The sequence below is a fragment of the Solanum verrucosum genome, unplaced genomic scaffold (assembly GCF_900185275.1).
Source record: "Solanum verrucosum unplaced genomic scaffold, falcon-dt-bn FXZP01000142.1, whole genome shotgun sequence".
Lineage (NCBI taxonomy): Eukaryota > Viridiplantae > Streptophyta > Magnoliopsida > Solanales > Solanaceae > Solanum > Solanum verrucosum.
In genome coordinates, this window is record NW_026020259.1 from 357,313 (window position 1) to 369,899 (window position 12,587).

The 12,587-nt window shown below is 36.3% G+C and overlaps 2 protein-coding genes across 3 annotated transcripts; one reads left to right on the forward strand and one right to left on the reverse strand.

Moving 5' to 3' along the window:
- The first annotated feature begins 372 nt into the window (after positions 1–372).
- LOC125833421 (probable DNA helicase MCM8) lies at positions 373–9,777 on the forward strand. 2 transcript variants are annotated; one of them, XM_049512570.1, is made up of 17 exons: positions 373–621; positions 2,044–2,184; positions 2,278–2,395; positions 2,484–2,706; positions 2,875–3,038; positions 4,479–4,739; positions 5,639–5,734; positions 5,923–6,075; positions 6,533–6,603; positions 6,687–6,805; positions 7,561–7,690; positions 8,203–8,254; positions 8,327–8,483; positions 8,568–8,742; positions 8,883–9,053; positions 9,142–9,255; positions 9,518–9,777. In XM_049512570.1, exons 1-17 carry the CDS (start codon positions 436–438, stop codon positions 9,560–9,562), a joined length of 2,376 nt encoding a protein of 791 aa, XP_049368527.1. In that variant the 5' UTR covers positions 373–435; the 3' UTR covers positions 9,563–9,777. The 2 variants fall into 2 exon arrangements, with proteins under 2 accessions (XP_049368527.1, XP_049368526.1); XM_049512569.1 differs by having other exon boundaries at positions 8,327–8,742.
- A 51-nt stretch (positions 9,778–9,828) lies between these two features.
- Positions 9,829–12,366, reverse strand: LOC125833425 (pentatricopeptide repeat-containing protein At3g09650, chloroplastic). The gene has a single exon (XM_049512573.1). The coding sequence runs from the start codon at positions 12,293–12,295 to the stop codon at positions 10,079–10,081; it is 2,217 nt and encodes a 738-aa protein (XP_049368530.1). The 5' UTR covers positions 12,296–12,366; the 3' UTR covers positions 9,829–10,078.
- Between the last annotated feature and the right edge of the window lie 221 nt (positions 12,367–12,587).

Genomic DNA, 12,587 nt, shown 5'->3' on the forward strand with positions numbered 1-12,587 from the left:
AAAACAGAAAAAATTTGAAATTCAAAAATAGATTAATTGATAAACTTGAGAGAGACACTTTCTGAAAATCAAAATGAATTTGAAATTTGTAACTGCTAAAGAAGTGGAGAGAATTTAGGGATAAAATGAAGGAGTGAAATGGGGAGTGGAAAACGTGGGTGTAGGCTGAAAATAGGAGTGAAATATTTATGTATCTAAAAGATTTTATGAATTGGGGAACAAGGAATTTTTGAAATTTTTAAAAAAGGTAGGGATAAATGAATATTAAAGTAAGTAAATGTGTGTATATAAGTAATTTTTCCTTTAAATCAGTTAATTTAAACTATTTTTATCCTTTTTCGTTTCTATATTGCCTCGTGTGTTCTTCTCCCGCCAAAACTATCGTGAACCTTTTTTCCCCTTTCGGAGAGCTTTGTACGGTCCAATCGCCACCCCATGACCGGAGAAATGGCGGTGAACGGGAAGATTCAACAGAAATTGACGACGCCTATCGGTCTCGGTAAAGCACTGTCGATTTATTTCCCCGGTATCGATTTCCATGTCGGCGACCCACAATTCCGACTCGCCTCTGAGCTTGTTCACTTCTTCTCTGCTCCTTCCGGTGAACAATTCGTTTCTCAGGTTAGCTCTCGAAGACACGCTATGATTGCTTAATTTTGAGAGTCGAGTGATTTATGGTCGAAAACACATCTAAAAGTATCTTGTGTAAGTTTCCTATATGAAATATCACATGTTCAGGTAGGAAAAAGCAACAATTGATAGTTAAGATGTGTTTTGATAAATAGTTGGTTATAATTGGCATAGTGAACTCAAACACCAGGAATGAAACTCAAAAAAGATCTGGATACTTTAGGTGTGTTTTTGAGTTGTTTTGTTACAAACAATTGTGAAATGGCTGGCTGAATTTACTAGGAAATTACGATGATTTGACTGTTGTACTCCATACATCGAGTATTTACTTTTTGTGTAGTGTTTTTGAGTTGTTTTGTTTCAAACAATTGTGAACTGTTTTCTGCACTTGATGTTTTCATATGGTGAACTTGGGCGATTGGAGTCTGTATCTGCTACTGTGAATAAGGCGAAGTTCATACTAGTAGCAAAGGAAATTGCTGATTTACTGATTTTTTCCATTTAATATTTCTTCTTCTAAACTTTTTTTAGTTGCCGGATAACCATAACTAATAGTAACTGAAAATGAAGGTCAAAGACTGATGTTGAATTATTAAGTATGCTTTTGGCTATAATTTCCAAATAATTTTCATTTTATTTGGAATTGATGGAGTTGGAGTTGAAAATGGAATTGTGCTTGGTTATACGTTTTGCAAAGAATATTTGGAATAATGTTCATACTTCAACTTAAATACAACTTCAAAAGTGAATTGAATCGGAAAGCAGGTTATAAGTTGTTTGCCAAATTTAAAATACACCAAACAACAGTTTTCAAATAAAGTGAATAATTTTTATGGAGAGACGGGTCCTAAGTCTAGGTGAATAGAGGTGGATCCACTTTTTTTAAATTTATGGGTTGCTACAATGATCTCAAATTAATTACAATAATAACTGGATTCACAGTCATAGTACTTATAGATTTTTAGTAGATTTCTTATTGCTTATACATGGTCAAGGCAGAAACTATTGTTTCTTGTGAACCCTTCCATTGTACTCTAAAACCACCATCGTAGGTGAAGGATGATGCTGCCACATATTGCTTGTCATACTTTCAAAGTCCAAAAAGTTGTGAACAAAGGACTCTTTTGCTATTTCAGAAAGTTGGTCTTCCTCTAATCTCTTATTTCATCTTGTGGAGGGTTTTATTATACTGTTTGATGTTTCTTGTCTGAAGTATTTGAATGGAGAACGTCATCCACTGGAGTCTATATCTGACAATTATGGCATAGTACAGTAATAATAGTAAAGGAAATGGCTGATTTGCTGATATTATTGTAATATTTTAGTGTTTAAGCATGATTCAATTGCTGGAAAATTATAATTCTTAGAGTTGTAAGTTACAGATTAAAGAATGATACTGAATTATTAATCTAGGTGAAGGAGGTTGACGGCACGTTCTTATTGCCACTGGACTTTCAGCAATTCCAAAAACTTTGTGAGCTCCAAGAATTTTATACAATTTTAGAGAGTAAATCTAAAGATGCTCTGTTGTGTATGAGTGCTGCATTACACAAGGTAGTACATTTACAGTTATGAAATTCAATTTTTCCACATATTTATATTATTTTATCTTAATTGTATCGTTACGTTATGTCCTGCTGCTTGCAGATTTACTTTATGAAATTGGGGGATGAAAGTTTTGATGATTTTGTGAAGATAAATATACGTCTCCACAACTATCCTCAATCAATGATTGCATTGAAGAACCTAAAAGCTGCTTATATTGGTAAAATGATATTCAACTTTACATTTGCTCTTTATCGATCAATTAGCTTAATGCTGCTTAGATTCTTAATATGTTTTTCACATGATAGATAGGCTTGTCTCTGTACGTGGTACAGTGGTAAAAGTCAGCACAGTCAAGCCTCTGGTGATGCAAATGTGTTTTGCATGTACTAAGTGCGGAACCAGTATTACTCGTGACTTTCCAGATGGAAAATTTTCACCTCCACCAGTATGTGAATTGCATGGTTGTAAATGTAGGACTTTTAATCCCATAAGGTCTACAGCTCGAATTATAGACTTTCAGAAAATAAGGTAAATTTCTCTTCCTTTGATGTCTGTAGACTGTACTTCAACATCTTTTTATATCATACTTTTTGGGTAAAATATGTTACTAAATATTTCATTTCTATTATTCTATTCTTCTTCTTAACTCTCTGTTTTATTGTTCATTTCTTATGTAAGTTATCTATGCTCTCCTAGAATTCAGGAGCTGCTGAAATCTGAACATCATGAAGAGGGACGGGTACCTCGAACTGTTGAATGTGAACTAACTGAAGATCTTGTGGATGCATGCATCCCTGGGGATATTGTGACTGTCACTGGTATTATTAGGGTGATTAACAATTACATGGATATTGGAGGAGGTAAATGATTATATAGAGAACGCGACATAGATGTGTTTGGATAGCATGAATGTCTTTCCTCCACCTATAAAAAACAAATTAATATACTTATCCTGTTTCTTGTGAGCTTATTAATATTTTGAACAAATAATCTGAATGTTTTTCTCTAACAACAGTTTCATACTTATGAGTGTAGATTGCAGCATCTTATGAGCAAAATTTTTGATCCTCCTAATTTTTTCCTTCCATTCCATCTCTTGCTCGAGATGAGGATACATATATATGCTATATATGTCATGCGTGTGTGTGTATATGTAGAGAGAAGTGAGTACATCCCTGATATAGATCTTGAGAAATGAAAGCAGACTTTGTTTAAGAGCCATAAATGTAAGTTTGTTTCTGTCTTAGCGCAGCAAAAAGTATGTTACGCCGGATTTTCTCCATTAAATTAGATTATATATGTGAACACCAAATATAGCCTTCTTTTATCGGACTGTAACATATGGTTCCCTGTTTAAATTAAATATATAAGGGAGAAATTTAAGAGAAAGTTGATGAAGTGTGCTGACCGTTGTTTTTCATGCATGGGTCATTAACTTCATTTAAAAATATAAAATTTTGAGTCACGTGCTTCAGACTAAAGCTCCTGACTGATATGAAATAAGCATCATATTCAATTATAGGCCTTAAAGCTGATGTAGACTAGTAATATCATCAGCGACGGTGAATCTTGTATCTTGTTCTTACTATTGTTTGAAGTCTTTAAACATTTTAACAGTCTTGAGTCAAGTCTAAAGGCAGTATCTTCTTATTTGTTCTTATCTTTTATTTTGGATATATGTTATTAAGTACCACTGCTTTCTGCACAGAGCGGTGAGCAACAAATGATAATGCATTGTCTGAAATTTCTAATAATACAATAAGTATGAATGCTTCTTCTCTGTGTTTGCTCCAAGTCTTGGATGAATGACATCTAAACCTTTTAAGCTAATGTTGATCCAGTGACCATACAGAGTCTCCAGCTATCCTTCTTGTCAAATGAGCTATTATTTAGGAAAAGAAGGTTTAATGTCATAATATACTTGTCCATTAAGAATGCATATTAAGTAGATCAACTTATGAGTCCTCCATGATTTGGTTGCATATAACACAATGGAACTTTCGTTCATTCAAAATGATATATTGATAGAGTGCCTTGTAATAAATGATATTCGAATTAGTTATGTTTTGGTACCCTACTTTCAGTCAGAAATCACAGCTATATAGCCTTTGCCTGAATTGATTTCTGGGAGAGAAAAGTCATTATACCAATCTTTCTGTTGCACTCCAGAAAAATATAGGCCAGCGACATTGATAATGTTGCAGATGGGAAAAAAATTATGCATTTGATTTGCTGCTATATACTTCAATTTTGGTTATATATGTCAGATGTTAACTGTATGCGAACCTTGGTAAATGCAGGAAAGTCAAAAGGCAAGAATCAAGGACTTTATTATTTGTACCTAGAAGTAGTTTCTATTACAAACTCGAAGTCTCAGTCAACACCTGAGGGTTCACAAGATAACCCTAATGCTAGAGCTACAGAGCTATTTGATTTATACTCATTCTCTCCAAAGGATTTGGAGTTTATTGTTAAGTTTTCTGAAGAACACGGTTCTGATGTCTTTCGACAAATACTTCAATCTGTTTGCCCCTCGATCTACGGTCACGAGCTTGTTAAAGGTATAAATAATCATTGGGATGAGTTTTATCATTATTTTTCAGTAAGCTATCATTCCTTAAATTATTGATTTGTACCCTGCTGCATGGTGATGAACAAGAGCTAACCTGCTTGCTTTAGGACATATATCAAATGGAGAGTCTTAGAAGATGAGTTGAGGTCTTTGTATCCAATCCTCTTGTTATATGTTTGGCTTTTCTTTATATCTCACTTTCGCAGCATAGAGTAAGCCTCCGGGTTAGGACTGTTTGAATGTGGACACAGGATTAATGCCTTCCAGTTTGAATCCCATTTCATTTGGTGATGTGCCTTTACTGTAAAATAGATATCAACTAGATTCACATGTGTACCTGTATCTTCTTGATGCCTTTTAACACAATCACTTCATTAAAAAAAGGGTTGTACCATGTTATTTGGGATCTTTTTGGTATGTCCTAAACCAGTAGATGAAATGGCCCTGCTTGGCCAACTGCCATCATACTGCGATCAACTCAAATTGTCAATATAATGGAGTGATTCATATCTGAGGGTCTTTCCCTTCTTCGGAATTACTCTCTAGTTAGGCATGCAAAGATACCCGATTTTTGTACCCTTTACTTTCTTTGTTTACTTACTTGTTGTCATCTTTTTTTTTTCCTTTCCCACTTCTTAAGTGTTTGCCTGGGTTGTTTATGTATCTTGAAACTCTTGCCACACTTTTTCATATGTTAATTATTGGTATGTGATTCATGGAAAAAAGACACATACAATTGAAGCACTATCACATTTCTTCCTTTGTTATGTTTACATTGTGTTTGGTGGAATTAGTTTTGTTTCCATGAGCTGTTTTAAGTGGTCATGCTACAGGTACATAGATAACTTGATCCTCTTTCCTCTTTTTTTGTTCCTCTTCTTTGTGTAGCGGGAATTACATTAGCTTTATTTGGTGGTGTACGGAAGCATTCCATGGATCAGAATAAGGTTCCTGTGAGAGGAGATATCCACATAATAATTGTCGGTATGTGGCTATCTACCTTGTCTTCTTTTGGTCCTGCTGGAAATAAATTCGGGAAAGCGGTTTAGCTTATAAGTTAGCATTTTTCTCAAGCTAAAATATCTATTAAGAAGTCAAGTTTATCCGTTTATCTGAATATGTCACATAATTGTACAAGCTAACTTGATTAGAGCTGGTTTCTACGTTATTAGGTGATCCTGGATTGGGTAAAAGTCAACTACTTCAAGCGGCAGCTTCCATTTCTCCCCGTGGCATATATATTTGTGGTAATGCAACAACTAACGCTGGCCTTACTGTTGCTGTTGTCAAGGATCCTTTGACCGGTGACTATGCGTTTGAAGCAGGTAATGGTCTCTTTTTCTTTTAGTGTGGGAATACTATGATTTGGAAATTCACCAATCAATTGTATCTTTTTGCAGAAGGTTATATTTAAAGCAATGTATTTTTAAAGAGAAAACATAGGGTAACTAAAATGAATATTTGGGGTATCACTGTTTTATGAGAATCCTTATTTATTTATTTCCTGAGGGAGGGTGTGTCTAGTAAAAAGAAGTTGAACTTAGTATAGTTCTTTGTAATCAAACAGGTGCTATTATATTGGTTACTACTTTGTATGGTTGATAGTGTCCTTTCTCACCTTCCGGATTGAGGAAAAATCAGGAATTACCTGTAAATTTGTCTAGCTATGCTATTTAGAAATTTGTTTTAAGAGAAATTACCGCTTCAGTCATTGCTTATAGTGATCATCTTGGTCCCAAAATGCTTAATTATACTGTTTTTGTTGCTTTTTGGCATGGTTAGGTGCTATGGTTCTTGCCGATCGTGGATTATGTTGCATTGACGAGTTTGACAAAATGTCTGCTGAACATCAGGTCTTTTTAGTTAAACGGATTTATACTGTCAACTAGTACTTCACACTTAGGATCAGGACATAATTATTTTTCCATGACTTTAGGCCTTATTGGAGGCTATGGAACAACAGTGCGTCTCTGTTGCAAAGGCAGGACTTGTTGCAAGTTTGTCAGCGCGAACATCTGTTTTAGCAGCAGCAAACCCTGCTGGTGGCCACTACAAGTATTATGAAAAACTTACATATTTTTTATTTTAATGTTATGGATGATTGGTTGAGTGATAATTGATGCCTTTAGATCCACTTTTTTGGTTATGTAAGCAAAGAAAGCAGCCAAGCACTAGATAATGCTGGACATTACAGAAGAGGGTGTATCCCCTCATACAACAAGTCATGCCATCCTCCTTATATACATTTCTTAGGTTACACTAGAGAGCTACCAAACACGAACACTTATGTTTTAACATATGTAATTGAGCAGTAACATCTCTGGCAGTGTTATCAAAAACAAAAGGCACAAAAAAGCTTTAAGGTCTGCTGGGGCTTTAAGCGCAAAAATAATACAAATATATGTTTAGTCCAAAACTAATAATTATAAGCATGAATGACAAATAGATGAACAAAGAATTTGATTTTTTTTTACGATAAAGTAAAATATTAATTGTTTAATGTTGCCTCTTCAGAAGAGAACATGCCTTAGAACCTTTATGACGACCCTAAAGCACTCATTAAGCGAGGGTAAGTGCTCAACACGTTTTGAGCCTCACTTCAGGGCTTAAGGAGCTGTAGGATAGACTGGTGGTTAGATGTGTAACTCACAGAAGAAAGAAGATAGAAACTAAAAAGAGGAGAAAGAAGAAAGGAGAAGAATCTATCTCATATAATTATGTAAACTTAGATCATGGGAATACTTGCATTACATATTGGTTTTTTAAAAGCTATTAATCTGTGGTGGTAATGTGTGAAAAAATTCTTGCAGCCGTGCAAAAACTGTGAACGAGAACTTGAAGATGAATGGTGCTTTGCTTTCACGATTTGATTTGGTGTTCATATTACTTGATAAACCTGATGAAGTGCTGGACAAGCGACTCTCTGAGCATATTATGTCAGTAAGAGTCCTCACTCCTTTCTGCAAATGTTCGTTTATGTTGGAAAATTGATCAACTTAGTAAGAAATATCCAACTGTCGGCATCGCTCCTCGAATCCTTGTTTGCTGTAGGGAGACAATTCTTGTTGCAGTAAATAATTCATTTTTAACACCATCAGATATATGTAATCAATTTCTTTTACATTTTCTGCTTGACCAGTATGAAACACTATCAAAATTCACTCGTTCAATGGAAATAGCTAGTTGATGCTATCCTTGAGTTATTTTTGGTAGATTAGGTGAATCATTGAAAAAAAAAAAAAGATTCGGTGATCAATCATTGACCAAAAAACAATCCTGTCACTTACCCTGCTACTTTTAGCATCATTTTCTTTAGCTTATTCAAGGAAAAGGTCCTTTTTCTTTCATGCAATACAATTTGATTGAAATTTATCAGTTGATGCAATTATATGGTTATCATTTAGAGTTTATTCATGTGAAAAATTGCATGATTTAAAGCTTTTCCTTGTCAGCTTCATGCAAAAAGTGTAGAGCAGCCACCAGTCACAAAACGGTTATGTACAGGTTTGCCCTTTGCCAACCATTATCCCAGTGGGAAATATTTTTATACAAATTGCTCATAATTTTTCTTTGCAGCCTCGCTGGATGTTAGAGAAATTGACATGAATACAAAACAGGGTTCTTTAGTTGCAAGGCTGAGACTTGACCCTAAGAAAGACAGTGGTTTTGTTCCATTGCCTGCCCCTCTTCTGCGTAAATACATTGCTTATGCAAGAACTTATATATTTCCTAGGTTGTCAAATGTGCTTTGTCTTGTGTTTGAAAGTTTTTGCTACTCTTTAAAATGTTTATTTATCTTCTTGTCATTTGGTGCAAGGATGACAAAACCAGCAGCAGAAATCTTGCAGAAGTTTTACTTGAAGTTGAGGGATCATAATACGTCCGGTGATGGTACACCGATAACCGCAAGGCAATTAGAGAGCTTGGTAAGGTTGGCAGGAGCTCGAGCTAGAGTAGATCTAAGAGAAGAGATAACTGAGCAAGATGCTCTGGTAAATTGATTGTCTCCGTAGTTGCTCATTTCTAATACAGTTTGTTAACAATCTTTCCAAAATCATCAAGACCTGCTATAATCTTGATCATCAAATTGCTCTATTACGATGCCCTCAAACCATGTATTCTCAATTTTCAGGATGTTGTGGAAATAATGAAAGAATCATTATACGATAAGTATGTTGACGAGCATGGATTTGTGGATTTTGGACGGAGTGGGGGAATGAGTCAGCAGAAAGAAGCAAAACGGTTTTTGAGTGCCTTGCATAAGCAATCAGAATTGCAGCAAAAGGATTGCTTTTCAATTTCTGTAAGCCATATTTCTCATCATTGTATATTTTATGGTAAAGTACTAATGCAAGAATGAGAAAAATCCCTAAACAGTATTTATTTTGCAGGAAATATATTGTCTGGCAGATCGGATTGCATTAATGGTTCCAGATATCGACACATTCGTGGATAATCTTAATAGTGTTGGTTATTTACTAAAGAAGGGTCCCAAGACATATCAGGTATTGTGATGTCTGGCTTTTATATTTACAACAAGACAATCAATTTGCACTGAGAATCAAGATTATACGGTTAAGAGTTTCTTCTTTGGCCTTACTTCCTAAATGTGCACGTTATAATATACCTTTTATATCGTCATCCTCCAACCAATCACTGGAACTCATTTCTCTCGACATTACTAATGTGAAAATATGTCAAATTTTGGGTTTCGACTATCGTGCAAAAATACTCTTTTAAGTGACATCTTGAATCATTTTTATGCAGGTGCTATCTTCATCTTATTCACAAACATCAAGGTCAAGAGGATAGTCGAACAACTCTAAGGCCACAACTAAATCATGTATCATTCTGTTTGTTTTCCAGAAGTCGTGCCATTTTTGGCTTCTTAATGTGTTTGTAATATGTTCTTTCCATGTAAATAGTTTTAACTACGTGACCTTTTAGGTGATTCTGAAGAAATCAATACATGTATATCGAGAGCAAATATTGAGTATTTTGTTAACTCCTATACATTCATGAATAAAACCAGGTGGTTCTTTTACCATGCATTGACGAAAGAGCTAGAAAGTACATCATTATGTAACCCATTAATTGATGTATACACCTTATGAACTTTGGTAAAACAAAAAAGTATAATTGCTATTGATCATCATACATAGAATACAGAGTGTGGTTATTATCAGGGCTTCATTACATTAAATTCCTGCCTTCCAACTATACTAGAATCGAGGAGAAAGCTGTATCAGATTATATTTCAACTGTGTATAACACAACAAACTTTCAAATCTATATATTCAAGTATCATATCTATGTTTTCATCTTCAATTACTCGGATTTGTATTCATCGTCGATTACTGAATCAAGGCGCCACTCACTTCCATAATAGGAGTTGGGCAATCCCAACCAGAACTTGAATGCTTCAGCTGCTCGTTTTCGTTCCTTTCTCCTATCCTGTCTAGCTCTCGATGCATGCTTACTAGTAAACATCCTTGAATGCATCTCGACGTAGATCCTAGTAAACTTGGTCTTATTTGGTGGTATCCCGTGTTGCTCCATGCAAGCAACGATCTCCAAAGCTTTCTTGAAGAAAGCTGCTCGGACACATATGTCTGCCAAAGTATCCAACAGTCCTTCATCAGGTTCCAATGGCGGGACGCCTGAAGAAGGAATAGACTCCTCTCCATTTCCCATTCCACACCTCTGTTTTATCTCATTCCAAAGCAAGAGTGCTTCTCCCGGCTTCCTAGCCAAAGCAATTGCATTTGCAAGACTGCCATAAGTGGCCACGTTTGGGTAGAATCCGTTTTCTTTCATCCTCTCAATCACACTCTTTGCTTCCTCAACCTTTCCCAGCTTAGAGTATGCATCTACCAACATATTCCAAGCCACCAAATCAACCTTCACTCGAGGGTCTTTAAGCATCTCGTCAAACACCTTGTTAGCTAGCTTAGCCTGACCAGACGAGGCAAAAGCTTTCATCAAAGTGGTGTAACTTACTTTGGTCGGAGCAATACCTCTCGCTCTCATCTCGTTGAAGTAAGAAAGAGCTCCTGCACAGTCATCTACCAATATACATCCATCAATGATTGTGTTATAAGAAACCACATCAGGCTCTATTCCAGTATCAATCATCTCTTTAATCAGCTCTTCTGCCATGTCAATATGCAGCTGTTGGCAATATCCTTTGATCAAAACATTGTAAGTTACTCTATTAGCAGGGACACCAATCCTGACCATCTCGGCCAGCACCTCCCGTGCCCTATCCATTAAACCTTGCTTCACAAATGCAGAAATAACCGTCGTGTAAGTGACATGGTCCGGATGGCTCTCACTATCTCCTAGATGTCTCATTGCCTCTAACATCCTCACCATATCTGTAACACGGCCAGCATTCATATAACCTTTCATTAAAGTCGTATACATCCTAGAATTCGGTTCAAACACTCTAGACAACTCCGGTGGCTCATTATCTCTCCAATTAACAGAATTCGGGAGCAACTTGTCAAACACATCACTATCATTCAAACACACCTCTTCCACATTACCCTCTCTTAGCATCTTACACAAATCCCTCCTCCCTTCCCTCATTGCCTGAACAACTTTTTCAGCAGTAACCAAATCACCAAAACCAACATAAGCAGCAACAAGAGACTGAAATGTTGACATACACAATGGAATTCCTTTCTCAAGTATCCTTTCCAATACGAAAACAAGCAAATCCTTCCTATCACCTCTGGCACAAAGCTTAATCATCACATTATAACTCAAAACATCAGGCTCACAATCAAACTCACTCATTTCATTAAACAACTCCAAGAACCTATTTTTATCACCAAGATTAGCACAAGCATTCAACACAGCATTATACGCAGCTGTATCAGGCAGCGAATGCTTAACCAAATCAAGATTAGACAACCTACGAATCCTTTTAGTAACAGCACAAAAAAGACCCAAACTCTCAATTGGACCATCATCACCAGAGGATGCAAGACGACTAACAACAGAACTCCAAGCTTTAACATGAGGTAAATAACCAGATTTCAACATTGACTTAATAATAGAAGCAGCATAAAGAACATGTCCACCTTTAGCTGCAGCACTAGCAAGAAGTCCAAGGGAATTCGCGTCGAGGCGGTGGAGCTGCCGTTCATGGCGGAGGCGTTGGATGATTGACTGAGCACGGCGGAGGCTGATAGTGGAGTTTTGGTAAGATAATTGAGAAACTAAACGGCTAAGACAAGTGGGGTTTGGGAGTTGTTGATCAAGATTCTTGGTGTAGTATAACCAAGCTTCATCAGTCTTCCTTTGCTGCAAAAGGGTCAAAAGGGTATTGTCAGGGGAAGCTGAAAATGAGTTCTTGGAGGTGATTAAGGAAGTGGGGTTGGAGGGATTGGAAGTGGGGTGAGGTTGAAATGAGCTATTGGTAGCTTTACAAGTGAGGGTTGAAGAAGAGAAGGAGTTAAAGATGAGATTTTGGGTGAAGGGAAATGGTGAAGTTGAGGAAGGGGGTGAAAGGGGGGTGGGGGGTAGTAGAGTTGTCATGAATTCTTGAACATTTGGGGAAGAAGAGAAAGGAGAGGGAGAAGTTGTTTCAAATTGAGGAAATGGTGATAAGGTGTTTATTTTTGGGGTTGAGGGGTTTTGGGTGGAGAAGGGACGAACTACGTAATGGGGTTTAGTTGGTGGTTCTTGTACTTTCACTCTTTTCTTGATTTTTTTTTTGGGGGTGGGGGTGGGGGTGGGGGGTGATTGGACACAACACAATCGAGTATGATAACATTTCAATCGATCTCATACAAAATAATCATCTAGACACATTTAAAAATTATTATGT